The following is a 12,828-nucleotide window of genomic DNA, read 5'->3' on the forward strand; positions in this document are numbered from 1 at the left end:
CTAATTTATCTGTCGCAGCCAGCAGCAGTCTTAGAAAAGAAACAGCATCATCAGCTCAGATATTGAGGAAAGATTAAGCATATTATTGAAAAGAAAGTCCAAAAAAGGTCTCCAGGTTTTGCCACTAGGTATTAATGTACTTTCCTGAGAAACTGGCCACCCGGTTCAGAGAAAAACCCATCCTGACAGCCCCTGAAAGGACCTTCCAATGTGCATGGTGACAGTCCCTTAGTCACCCCTGCCCCTCCAGGAACAGGATTCCTTCTCCTTGTTCAAACAGGCTGCTGAATTCACCCAACACAAACTCTTCAGCTGCTGCACTTCAGCTTGTGGCAGTCTGCAAACTGTGCTATCTGTGTTTAATCCTGCTGAGCAAACACACAGACCTCACCCACTGCTGCCCAAATGCTTCAGGGAAACCACACTGGTGTGGTGCAAGGGAAACAAGGTGCTTGAGAGGCAGCAATACCTCACATTGTTTGCTGCAGCAAAGGATGTCTTGGTAAGGAGATTTAATCAGTAACAGCAAGGAAGCAGAGAAAGGCCTTTTGCTTCATGGCAGTGTTCTGAGGAGATCACCTGTGATGCAGCAAAGTACCAGACAAAAGCCTTCCTGAAGTCCATAACAAGCAAACCAAGTGTTTAGTGAGGAACAAACATCTCATGCTGAAATACTTGAAGCAATCTAGTATTGGTGATACTGCACGCAGAAGTCTCTGACAAAACTTGTTTTTATAGGAAGCACCAGTGTTTCCTCCCTGTCTGAAGTCCTGATACCAAACTTAAGAGAAATACATGAGACTGACACTTATTTCTTTAAGAGGGTAATTATATAAACTAATCACTTTGGGTTTTTTCCTCTTTTTTTTTTCTTTTTATTTTGCACATTTTCCCTGGGTACACTTTAATGGGGAAGAATGCTTGATCACATCAAAACCTCAAAATCTGTATGTGAGAACACAGAGACTTTACAACCTTGCTAGATGCCTTTGCCAAAACCAACCAATATAACAAAGAACAGCTGAAAACATTGTCTGGTTCAGAAGCAGCTCAGAGGTTTGGAGAGCAGCTGTGAGTCAGGTTCATCTGGAGTTGAGGTGGCTCTGAAATTATGGTGTAATTGCAATTTACTGTGGGCATGTTTAACAAGTTATTTTTAATGTGTAAATTGCCTTTAATGTGTATTGCTCCAGAAAAGTTTTAAGCAGCTCAGCCAACCATGGAGTTAACTAGGAGAATAAAGGCTTAATTTCAGAGATGCAGAGACAATCAACAACTGCAGGGAAGTAACTTTCACAACAACTGCATGGATGCAGGGTGGAGATGAGGGGGATGGAGAAACACAAAGGGAAAAACTTTGCTTCCCCTTCTAAGCAAGCCGGGATTTCCAGAAATGAAATGCTTGTCATGAACCAGCACATGGTCAGAAAGGGCAGGTACAGAACAGCTGAATCAGCAGCTAGGGTCCAGGTAACCACTGCAGCCTGCAGTTGATATTAATCATTTTTGACCCAGCACACACCATTAAACATAATCTGTTTCCTCTGCTGAGAGCTGTGGTTAATATTTATCATTGACATGTTCATGTATTTCAAGGTGCCTTCTCAAAACTCGCAGCTGATCTGACACAAACACCCAGAACTCCTCTGTGCTGAACACTCCTGAAGAAACCACGAAGCAGGGCTGGGAACTGGCAGTGCAGCCCCCCAGACTGCTGTGAACACCCCCTGCATTCTCTGTTCAGCTGCAGGGCCTGTTCTGCTGAACACTTCCCAGTCCCCACAGCCACCAACACAACACCCAACCCATGGCCTGGAAAACATTTACCACAATAATATTGCTGGGGCTCTGCTGAGCTGTGATGAACCTCAAGGTGAGATGTCACATGGTCTCAACTGAACCTCAGAAGTCCAACAACAAAGAGAAACAACCTCAGGATAACCCTAGTAGTTTTTCTTAAAAAAAAAAAGAATTGAGAAAAATATTTACCCTCTTCAGAGTTCATTTTTCATTTTAACCTGCTCATTTCATGGTGCTGTTTGTGGAGAGGAAAGAGAACAGTGCTACGGTCAGAGTCTGGGAACCAGGATTTCAAACAGGGACAGGAAAGGAATTTTCTGAGCTGCTTGCTCAGGCTGAGATTTGTCTGAAACTTTTAAATTAATTACAAAACCCACTAACATTTCTGTTCAGTGTCTGTCTCCTTCTGCTGTTCTGCAGCCTTGCACTTGGCTTTGTTTGAAAGTTAAGTGCACCTTCAGGTCAAGAAAAATATTAATCTCTCAGAGCAATCATTAAAAGGGAAAGCTTGTTCCTGACAAAGGAGACTTTCCCAGCATGGACTGTCTCAGAGGCAAACTGCTCTTTAACCTGGTCCTGGAGAAGATTGCTTTAAAGATCATCAGTTAAAAATTATTAAAATGTTAAAAACCCCAAGAAACCATTTACAGAAGTAGAAGTTTCCCAAAGCCTACAGTTCTGTGGCATGAACTTGCTATGTTAAATCATTCTGGTCTTTGTGCTACCTCTCTTCAGAGGATCATGGGTTGGGGTTGGAGCATTTATTTGTAATGTCTGCCAGAGGCAGGGATATCTTGCACTAGACCAGGTTGCTGAGAGCCCCATCCAGCCTGGCCTTGAACAAATCCAGGGTGAAGTCCTGCCATGGCCAGTGTGTGTGTGTGTGTGTGACCTTAGAGCACCAGCTTTAACAAGCCCTGCTTTTCAATCCAGGTTTAAAAATGCCCAGAACCAAACACACTCCAGCCTGTGTGGTGCTCCCACCCACCCAGAGCTGCAGTGTGAACACGGCCCGTGCTCAGTGCACAGAACTCTTGTTTTACGGCTCAGTGTTTTGGTAAATGCTGCTGCAGACACCTCTGGTATCTCATTTGTGATAATAAAACCAGGAATAAACTGGAAAATGGGTCTTCTCTCTCTTTCAAATTACACAGTAAAACCAACAGATATAGCACCTCAATATACAGATACAGATCTAAAGATACAGATCTCAAGCATCTCAAACTTCTACTGAAGGTACAAACTATATCAGATTTTCTGTGCTTCACACATGTTAGCTACCTTAGGAACCACAGACACACCAACCTGCTATCTATGAAATCACCACACCTGCAACTGTCTGATTCTCCTAAAGAAAAATCAGAAGATAAAGCCTGCAGATGTTTTTTTCAATTCATGCAATTGCATTTCTGCTGCAGATTAGAGATGGGAGGTGCCACTGAATCATCTCCACATTTGCCAGATTTCTAGAAACAGCATTTTCTCAGTTAAATGATTAAATCATACCAACATCCCCATGTACAATTAAAAGGTTCAGTTCTGGCTCTTCAGCCCTCATCACTGCTATTTATTAAAAATGTGACCATCCTTCCACAAAACACCTTATCCATAGAGATGCTTTCTTCAAACTCTACTTTAGGCCCATACAATGTCCAGACTGAAATGGCAAATCTATTATTTACCCTATTATTTTTTCACAGATAACTCAGAAAAATGCTGAAGTCTCATGCTTCCCCAGCACTCAACACACAGAGAACAACATATCCAAAATGTATGCAGCTCTCTGGTTCATGTCTCTCTCCCAGAATTCAGAGAATTGAGATATCAAAAGCTTGCATGTAAATTACTCACCTTCTGGTACTTCTAACGGCATTTTAAGGAAAAAAATCACTGTCCCTTTCTGCAGGAAGCTGTAGCCAGCAAACCAGCAATTCAGGATTCAAACCCAAGACACAAGCACACTCCCACAGCTGCTAACACTGCACAAGACACTCAGGAGAGTGAGGCTCTGTGTTTTCTTACTCGAGGAGGTCATTAACCACATTTGAATAAACAAAGACCAAGCAAAGCATTAAACTTATTTCAACTCCCACCTATTAAAACTAAAGCTGCTTTACAGAATTATAACCTAGTTTCAATACTACAACGAGAGAAGGAGGGGTAGAAGGAAAACAATTTCAAAATTAAAATTGAGGTTAACACCCTGTTCTCGCATTTCACACAACAGGAGAAAAGCTTTTGAGTTTCCAGCACAAACTCATATTCAAATCACAGGACAGAAGACAAAATGTACTTTGACAGCTCTAAGTCAGGGCTCTGCAGTCCCCATTTTATAGGGTCTAGGAAGAAAAAACATTAAGATTGGTAAACTTTTCATATGCAGCCCTAAATTAACTGGTCAGGCCTCAGTCTGCAAAAAGAATATTCAAATGAAAAGTCTCAGTGTAGTCTACCATGGAAGAACCATTAACACCAGCTTATTTGGTGATTTTTTTTGCTCTAAGAATATACCTGGTAATGGAGCAACAACGTTCTTATTTCTCTGCTCTGCAGCAGAGGAAAGCAGTTTTCTCTAAAGGTAGCAGAATGTTTGCTACTTAGAAGAAAGGTTTGAAAAACAGCAGCTTCAGTTTGCAAAACAAGCCAAAGAAAGAATTAGTCACTTTTGTGAAGTGCGTGGAGCTTTTCAAACAAAAGGTAGCACGTATAACTCAAAGATACAAATGGCAGCAATAGAATAAACCAGGGAACAACTGAAATACCAGTTTCAGAACAAGCCTTTTTTAGTATTTTAGAAACAGCTACCACAGAGTTCAGTATGCAAAGGCAGGTCAGAGGGAGAGCAAAGTGACAAGTGCATAGGAAGGAATGTGAACTGTCCCTGAGGGTTTCAGCAGGGTGGGGAATGGAGGTTGGCACAAACATCCCTGCACTGCACCAGCAAACCTCTCTGCTCTCACATTGGTAAGTGCTGATTTAACTGGAGAGAACATTTACAGCAGTGCAATGATGAGCCAAAAGTCAGTGTTTGCCTATTTAGCAGCATTACACACTGACATAAGGGAGGTTTACAACCTTGAGGAGGAGTAGTTTGTTAAAATGTATTGATATTTGCAGTGTTCACATTAAAGTATCAGATTGAGTGACTCTCCTTCACAAAAATATAGATGCATAAAAGTCTTGAAAGGCAATTTCCATCACCTCTGTGGTTTAGTTACCAAAAATGTATCAGCGACTAATTTCATATAAAGCAGAAGGTAAATAGGAACTCATTGCAAATGTCAATGGTCAAAAAAGTGCATTAAGATGTGACTATTAACTTGCCAATTAGAATATAAATGCATGACTTAATGATCTGTTTGGTATTTAGGCTTCATCTACCACCATCTGCAATCCCTAATAAAGGCAATAAAAAGAACTGCAAGAACATTGTATCTATTTTTAAATTATTTTGATTACTGAGTAAAATTAATGTAGTACTTTCAGCACACAAATATATTACCTTCCTACTAACAGCTAATAATAAATTATGGAAGGTTTTCACTTATGCCATCTCTACTTTCCTACATGTCTGCGTGGAGAGGAGGAAATATGCTTCAGCCTCATTAAATAAACAACTGAAAATACAGAAACTGGGTTTGTACAGGTTTGCTTGAGAAACTTCTGGGTGTCCAGGAGAAATGGATTTGTGTATATTGCATTAAATATGTATGATCAGAGTACCATTGCCTCAAGAAACAGTCTTGCACAGGAAACTATGAGAAAGACCAAAATGAGTATTTCCTAATAAATGGCTCATACCAGTTTAAATGCAACCTGAGAAAAGCTCCCACTTACAGACTCTTTAAAGTCCCAGTATTTTTTTTGATTTTGCTTTAAAGTGTTGACTTTCCATAGACACCCAAGCCACAAGCACATAGGGTGGGTTTTGTTGCCATCACAAAGATAAAACATCACCTCTGAAATGTAACCTATGCACATCACATTCTATCTTCAGTGTCTTCTTCACAGAAGGCACAAAAATGTATGGTACCTTCTCAATGAACTTGTTCTGGACAGCAGAACTGTGCTCCTTCTATAAATGTCTGTGGGGGAAAAACCCACCCATGCTTCAAAATTTCCTGCTTAGTCTTTTCAGTTCTTTATTAACACATACTATTAAACTGTATAAGACTGGTAGGCTAATCTGGCAGACCAGTTATAACTTTATAACTATAATATTATTCCCAAGAAATAATGGTTTTATGACTTCTAGGATGGGAAGGTCTTAATTACAAGCTGAGCAAGTTGTGAGGTTTACAGCATTTCCTTTAGGAAAGGACTCCCCAGATACACAAATCCACACCTGAATTCTTGGGTTTATTACTGTACTTGAAGCTTCCCTCCTAGTTCATTTCCAAGGAGCCTGTGTAGGTTTCTGAAACAGACAGGTTGTTCACTTTTTAAACTGGTACATCAGATCATTGACTAGATTTGCATTTTAATACTAAACCATTCACTCATTCCTACAATCAGTTTCTGTAATTAGTGAATAGGATGCCTGAATCCCAGGAAACTCAGACCCACTGCTCCAATCCACAAAAAAAATTTCCCACATAAGCTAGAGCAAGAGATTCAACTTCTTTGCACCTAGAAAGGAACAGATAATATATATTCCATCACATCAAAACATGAGAATAGACATATTAAAGATCCAAAATTGCCTAAATGCAACAGCATTTAGAAATGAACAAATCCTGCCATGAGTGCAAATATCAAAAAATAAAAACAAAACCAAACCTCCCCCCCCCCAAAAAAAACAAAACAAAAAAAAAAAACCCGACCAAAAAACCCAAAAAACCCCAACCCAAATAAACACCTGGAAAGCAAATTAATAAAATTAATAAGATTCTACTCAGATGATTTTTTTTTGTAAGCTACATCATTTTGTGCTTTGCAAAAAAACAACCACCTTTTTCACATAACTGACTGAAAAGAAACTATTGACAATACCTGCATCTTCCAAAAAATACTGCACAGCCATCAGCACCTTCCCCTGAGGCTGAAGGTCAAGCTGTGGAAAGAAAGATAGCAACAGTGAAGTGTGTGGCTGACTGCATCTCTCAGGAATTTAAACAGCTCTTTCTAGGGTATCAAAGTAGACTATGCAATAACTATTTGATTACAATCCTCTTCCATATCTCTCTATTGCAGCTGAGTCAGGGGCTTTTATTCTCCTGCTTTTCCTCGTGTGCTGCATGGCTTTGATGTGTCCCCAGGAGTTCAGCACGGTCAGAGTTCACACTGTTTGTCCACAGCCCTTTCCTGTTCTGCAAAGAAGTTTGCTGGCTTCTGTTTTTACTGTTAGTAAACTCAATCTGCACAGGAACCCAGTTTTAAAAGAAGTCTATACAATACTTTATGTGTTTATTGAGAGTAGAAACCATAGCGATATCAAATGCTGTTGCTGGCAATGAAAAAAAGTGATATAATCAAAATTTATTTTCCTTTCCTCCTCAAAACCATTACACATGGTTTCTGTGGCAAATTCTCCAGACCAGCAAAAAAATAAGTGCCTTTTAAGCCAACAGCTGAGGTCAGTTCCTGTGCTCAGAATGCGGCCACTAATTCTTAAACTGCTGCCTTCATAAAAGATAAGAAACCCTTAACCACATAAGAGTGACTCAATCTTCACTTCAGCACAGAGCAAAGTACCCTGGGTTACACTAAATACAACTTGGGATGAAAAATCCAGTCCCCAGACAAAAGCAAACCACAGTTACATTAGATACACCCAGGAACATATCCCCAGAAATCCCATCATCCTACTGGCATAATGAGGGAGCTCATCTCTAAGGCAGTGTCTGATACTCAGAACATTTGCCCAGCAAAGCTTACAGAAGGGCAAGACCTCAGTTACAGCTACTACTGCCAGGCTGTCTCCCCATACACAAAAATAACCTTACAGGCTATGCTGAGTGGTCTCTGCTGGCCATGATGCTCTGTCCAAGTCATGGTTGTACAGAGGAAGTTTAACACTGAGGATGTCAATGTGGTACCTGTTGTGTGGGTAATCAGCAGAGGATTTGAGACCACTGAACTGGCTAAAACTGATCACTATTAGCTTTTACTCTTTTGAATAATTGCTCTTGTCTTAGAAATCAAGGTGTGAAAAAAACCCCAAGCGTAACAGGTGAATACAAACTAGAGGGATTCTACTGACCTAGGAAAATCTGTAAGCCTCAAAGGCACAAGGCATTCATTCAGCTTGAAAGAAACAAAACTAGGTCAGCCATTTGGAGGAATGAATCTTTTTCCTTACCCAGAACTCTGCTTTGCCATTGCCTTTCTTGCACCGCTCTGCCAGCACTGACACACCCACAGTCACCTCAGACAGGGGCTCTTCTGCTGCTTTCATCAGCACGATCTGGATCACCCGGCCCTCGTAAATGTGGGCGTCAAAAGTCGATTTCCATTCGGGATACATGGTGGGTTTCTTCTGAACCAGAGTTTTTCCTCTCTCTGAAAGCCACACAAAAAAAAAAAAAAGAAAAAAAGAAAAAGAAAAGAAACTGTAAAATGTATATGGATCTAGCATTTGAACTCAACAAAGTAAAAGAGGAAATACTTGTACTGAAACTACAAGCAGACTTACTGCTTCTTTTACTGTTGTTGGAACAAGGTTTAAATACTCAGTTCAAAAGTTCATGACATGGAAGGTAAAGCCCACCCTGATGGACATGCAAAGGTGGTGAAGGGGTTAACATGGTGCTAGAGAGGAGAAGGGACAAACCCTGATGTGGAACTCATAAGCTGGGTTAGTCAGTCACAACTTGCCAGGGAACACTTGCATGGCTCCAGTCTGGTACAAATCTCCATGAGGTGCCATCTGACATGGTGGATACCTACTGCTATAAGATAAATTCAGATAAACCTCACACTGACCCAGTTGAAATTGAAACCAGTGTCTGAGAGATGAAGGGCTTCACATTTCATTAATCTACTTCCAAGTTATCCCAACATTTCACTTGAATTTGTAAGTCACTCTCCTTGGCATTGTACTCCACCATGACTGCTACTTTTTAAAGGGTATTTCAGGGCCTTATCTGTCCTCTACAGTCCATGCAGACCTTGTGTAGTTAAGGAATAACAAAAAAGATAAAGTTACCTCAAAAAATGTCCTTTTTTCCTCTTTTCCTCTTCTTTTTTTTTTTTTTTGGTTTCCTTTAAGAGCATCTCGGCACACTCCTTTGTTAGGAGTGTGCTGAGATGCTCTACTATTCTTATTAGATGGATTTTCTTTTCCTTTTTGCCAAGAAAGGCTTGATGATCCTTGAAGTCCCTTCCAGCCTGGTATTCTATGATTCTAATACACAGCTTCAGTCCCTCCTGCTACCCATTAAACTGATTTCTTCCTGTCCATATCTTTGGCACAGAAAACAGCTAGTGACTGCACAGTCTATGATAAGCTTTGGCATATTTCTACATCTGAGTCTCTAAGTCCCATCAACACATCCAAAGTGATGATGCCTCCTAAGAAACCACATCCAGCTCTTCACTGTGACTCTGGCACACAGAGCCACCTCCCAGTTTTCCTCTGATTTGCTGCCAAGTCAATTATTCTCCATTTGTGCCCAGGTAACTGAATACAATTTTCTACATTCTACACAATTTCTGCTATTTATCAAGATTTTTTTTGCAATACAACTGTTTTCTAAGTGCCTCTCCAGCTCCGAATGATCCATTTGCTGTTATGATGTCAAGGCAGTAGTAAAGCAGATTAAATACTTGGACCCTTCCCCAGGAAGCTGCAGTGTGGTTTGTTAGATACTTAATATTTTAAAACCTTCCTGGAATCTCAAGGCAAAGTCAGTGTTCATTCATGAAGGGCTGGCTGGATGCACTCCACTCAGCTGTGCTGAGCTCTGCAGACAAGCCCAGGGAATGGTGTCCCTGCACTGCTGTATTAGGGAATGCCTGCCAGCAGCAGCACTGGGAGCTACAGCTCAGACACAGCCCCGAGCCACTTGCCAAAGGAGATCCCAAAATGCTCAGAAATGGCCACCTGAGGACCTCTCCACTGCAAAGCAAACTTGAGCATTCCTCCTCTACTCAGTCAAAAGCTTTTCTCTTAAATTTGAGGAACTGTGCAGATGAAGGCTCAAGCCCTTCACAGTGTAAACCTACTTCCAGAGCCCTGTTCTAAGAAAAAAAAATTGAAAATATTGTCACAGAATGACTCAATTGTTTAGGTTTAAAAAGACCTTTAAGATCATCAAGTCCAACCACTAACCCAGCACCACCAAGGCCATCATTAAACCATGTCCCCAAGTGCCATATCTACACATTTATTTAGAGATCATTAAGACAGACAATAAGGGTGAGGAGGGGGATAAAAAGCAGGCTGTCTGCACAGCAAGGCTTTTACACTGGCCTGCTTTTTGGATTGCTGAAGCCAGACCCCTTCATCAAAAAGGCACAATTCAGGAGGCATCCTTGGCAATAGGAGAGATTGCATATTTGCAGAACCTTTGACAGTAATTCAGAGTTTGCAGAAACAGCAGCAGTTTGTAAAGAGTTGGTAATCTTTTTTGTAAGATTCTTAGAAGGGGAAAGAATGATTCCAGTCTGTTCACAGCCTCTCCCCTCCCTAGTCCCATGTCCCAATATCTGCTCTGATCAGTCAACTCTACACATTTTTACCCCACATAAAACATAGAGAAGGTGTCTCAGTTACTGGAAACAGCTTCCAGCCCAGCCACGCTGCTTTTGTAATTAAAATCATACTAATCAAGGTTTGTCATGGGTCACAATCCCTGTCTGCAAATGAACACTGGAGGGTCAGCAAAGGACAGCCTTCAAGAACATTTGAAGTTCCTGCCTCTGCTGTGCTCAGGCCTGCTTGGCTTCTCTGCTCACACTCCTGACTTCAGAACACACCCCCTGTTTGCAAACTGGCTCCACGCCTAATCATTAAGCTCTATGAGTTTCTTCTTCCTATACAATAATTTTTTCCCTGATTGTGTTTCAGCATTCAAATCCAGCAAAAAAAGCTGTTTCAGATCTTGTCAAACTGACAACAGGAGCATCAGATTGTTTTCCTGATTACTCCAATCACTCACCTCTCCAAAGAGTTCCCTCTCCTCCCCTTTTTTTAGTATGTCAAGGACACATGGAAGCAAAGACTGGGAAATACTGGGACAATTCTACTTCTAAAAAGCAAAAGGCTGGGAAAAAAAAACCAGTGGATTTATTTAAACTACTTTCATTTCTTCACATATTCTGGCAGCTGCAACACTCTCAACACCACGTCTTCAGAGGTTCTCCCAGCAGATTAGGAAACTACTTCTTTGGAGCTTTTGCTGGATGACAACATTTTGTGGAAAAGGCACCATGCCTTGAATTTCAAGCTTAAATGCAGCTTTTATCCACAGCAATAAGTAAAAAGACCAATCATGTTGTGAAGAAGAAGAAACTTCACCCTTTACTGCATTCTTTGATGTTTTGTGAATCCCTAGAGCCACAGTGCAGAATTAGAGCTGCAGTCTAGCAATACATCAATTCCCTCTCATCCTGTTTGGCTGCAGTGGTGTATTCTAGCTAAATGTCATAAGATATTATAAATCTTTGGACCAGTTTCTGTAAAGATGAGGTCTCTGAAGGCTGAGGGCCTGGTGAGTCACTTGCTCTGTTCGGCTGGAGAAGACTGAGGGGAGACCTCACTGCAGTTACAACTTCCTTGTGAGGGGCAGGCACTCATCTCTGCTCTGTGGTGACAGTGACAGGACCTGAGGGAATGGCCTGAAGTCGTGTCAGGGCAGGTGTAGGCTGGCTATTAGAAAAAGGTTCCTCCCAGAGGGTGGTGGGGCACTGAAGAGGCTCCCCAGGGAAGGAGCACAGCCCCAGGGCTGCCAGAGCTCCAGGAGCCTTTGGACAGGGCTCTCAGGCACAGTCTGGGACTTTTGGGGATGGCCATGCAGGGCCAGGAGTTGGACTCAGTGATCATTGAGGGTCCCTTCCAGCACAGCTCATTCTGTGTTTCTGTGCTAAGAGGACCTTCAGTGTGAGTCATTTCAAGCAAACAACTCAGCCAAAGTACCTCAGTTACTACAACAATAACAAACTGCACCTCTCATGCTCCAAGCCAATAAAGAGCATCTGCTGCTCTGTACCTCAGTTCCCTCAAACCTGCTGCAGACCAGCTTCCTGCCCTGAGTAGTAATAAAGAAACCTTGCTTTAAGGTGGGGGTAGAGGAAACAGCCATTTTATTTCTCCCACTCCAAAAGAAAAGCTCACATTGAAGTGCTTGGCATGACAGGAAGAGAAGGACTCACTGCCATTCACAGATTAAGGAGGTTTACAGTAGTTCTCAAAAATTTACTGATATTCAGAAAAGCATCTCCATTTGTAACCTCACCTGTAGTGAGAGCTTCCTTCATCTTGATAGCACAGAAAGGCTGTAGTTGTTCTCCTTGATTCTGCACAGGTCCCAGCTCAAAGGAGTTGAAAGATATCCGTAGGAAGGGGGCCATTGCTCAGGATGATACACACCCTATGTGGAAAGAAAGAAATAAAAATCAGAGTAAAACACCTGGTCTGAGACATGTAATAAAGTGACATATTTCTCAGCAGACATCAGAGCTTCTATTGAAGCTACAATCACATGGTTTCTATTCCTGTATTGCTTTCAGCGGCAATTCACAAATCCTAGGAGGCATCCAGAGCTAGTGATCCAACCTGTGACCCTCCAAAGCTGCACATGATGCCAGCAAAGAGAAGAAGGACAGGTAGGAAGAGTTCCAGAGCTACTGTGTCACCAGTTTTATTAAAATGTCAGGAATTGATTACAAGAATTCAAAACATCTGTGATTTCTCAGTCAGGAAACAGGTATTTCATTACAGTCTATCCCCAATTTAAAAGCTCCTGAATTTAGAGCAGATTTCATTTATAACTCACAGCACCTTTAGCAATGGAGTTTGTCCTGTATGTCATATTGTTTTGTGACACAAAAAGGAATTATTCAAAGGCTAAGAGAAAAGAGTAATTT

The 12,828-nt window shown here is 41.4% G+C and overlaps 1 protein-coding gene across 3 annotated transcripts in view; it reads right to left on the reverse strand.

The window, feature by feature from the left end:
* The window catches only part of PRKCD (protein kinase C delta), a 25,803-nt gene extending 13,476 nt beyond the window's left edge, over positions 1–12,327 (reverse strand). For 2 of the 3 annotated variants that reach the window (XM_005422417.2, XM_005422416.2), the window contains exons 1-3: positions 12,198–12,327; positions 8,102–8,301; positions 6,793–6,853 (exon numbers count right to left, since the gene is read on the reverse strand). In XM_005422417.2, the coding sequence (XP_005422474.1) occupies positions 6,793–6,853; positions 8,102–8,301; positions 12,198–12,312 (376 nt within the window). In that variant the 5' untranslated portion in view covers positions 12,313–12,327. Of the gene's footprint in view, positions 1–3,651; positions 3,803–6,792; positions 6,854–8,101; positions 8,302–12,197 lie in introns of those variants that run through there. The other variant, XM_005422418.1, reaches the window with a different exon arrangement.
* Positions 12,328–12,828: the final 501 nt, after the last annotated feature.

Source organism: Geospiza fortis, unplaced genomic scaffold, assembly GCF_000277835.1.
Source record: "Geospiza fortis unplaced genomic scaffold, GeoFor_1.0 scaffold78, whole genome shotgun sequence".
NCBI classification, from domain to species: domain Eukaryota; kingdom Metazoa; phylum Chordata; class Aves; order Passeriformes; family Thraupidae; genus Geospiza; species Geospiza fortis.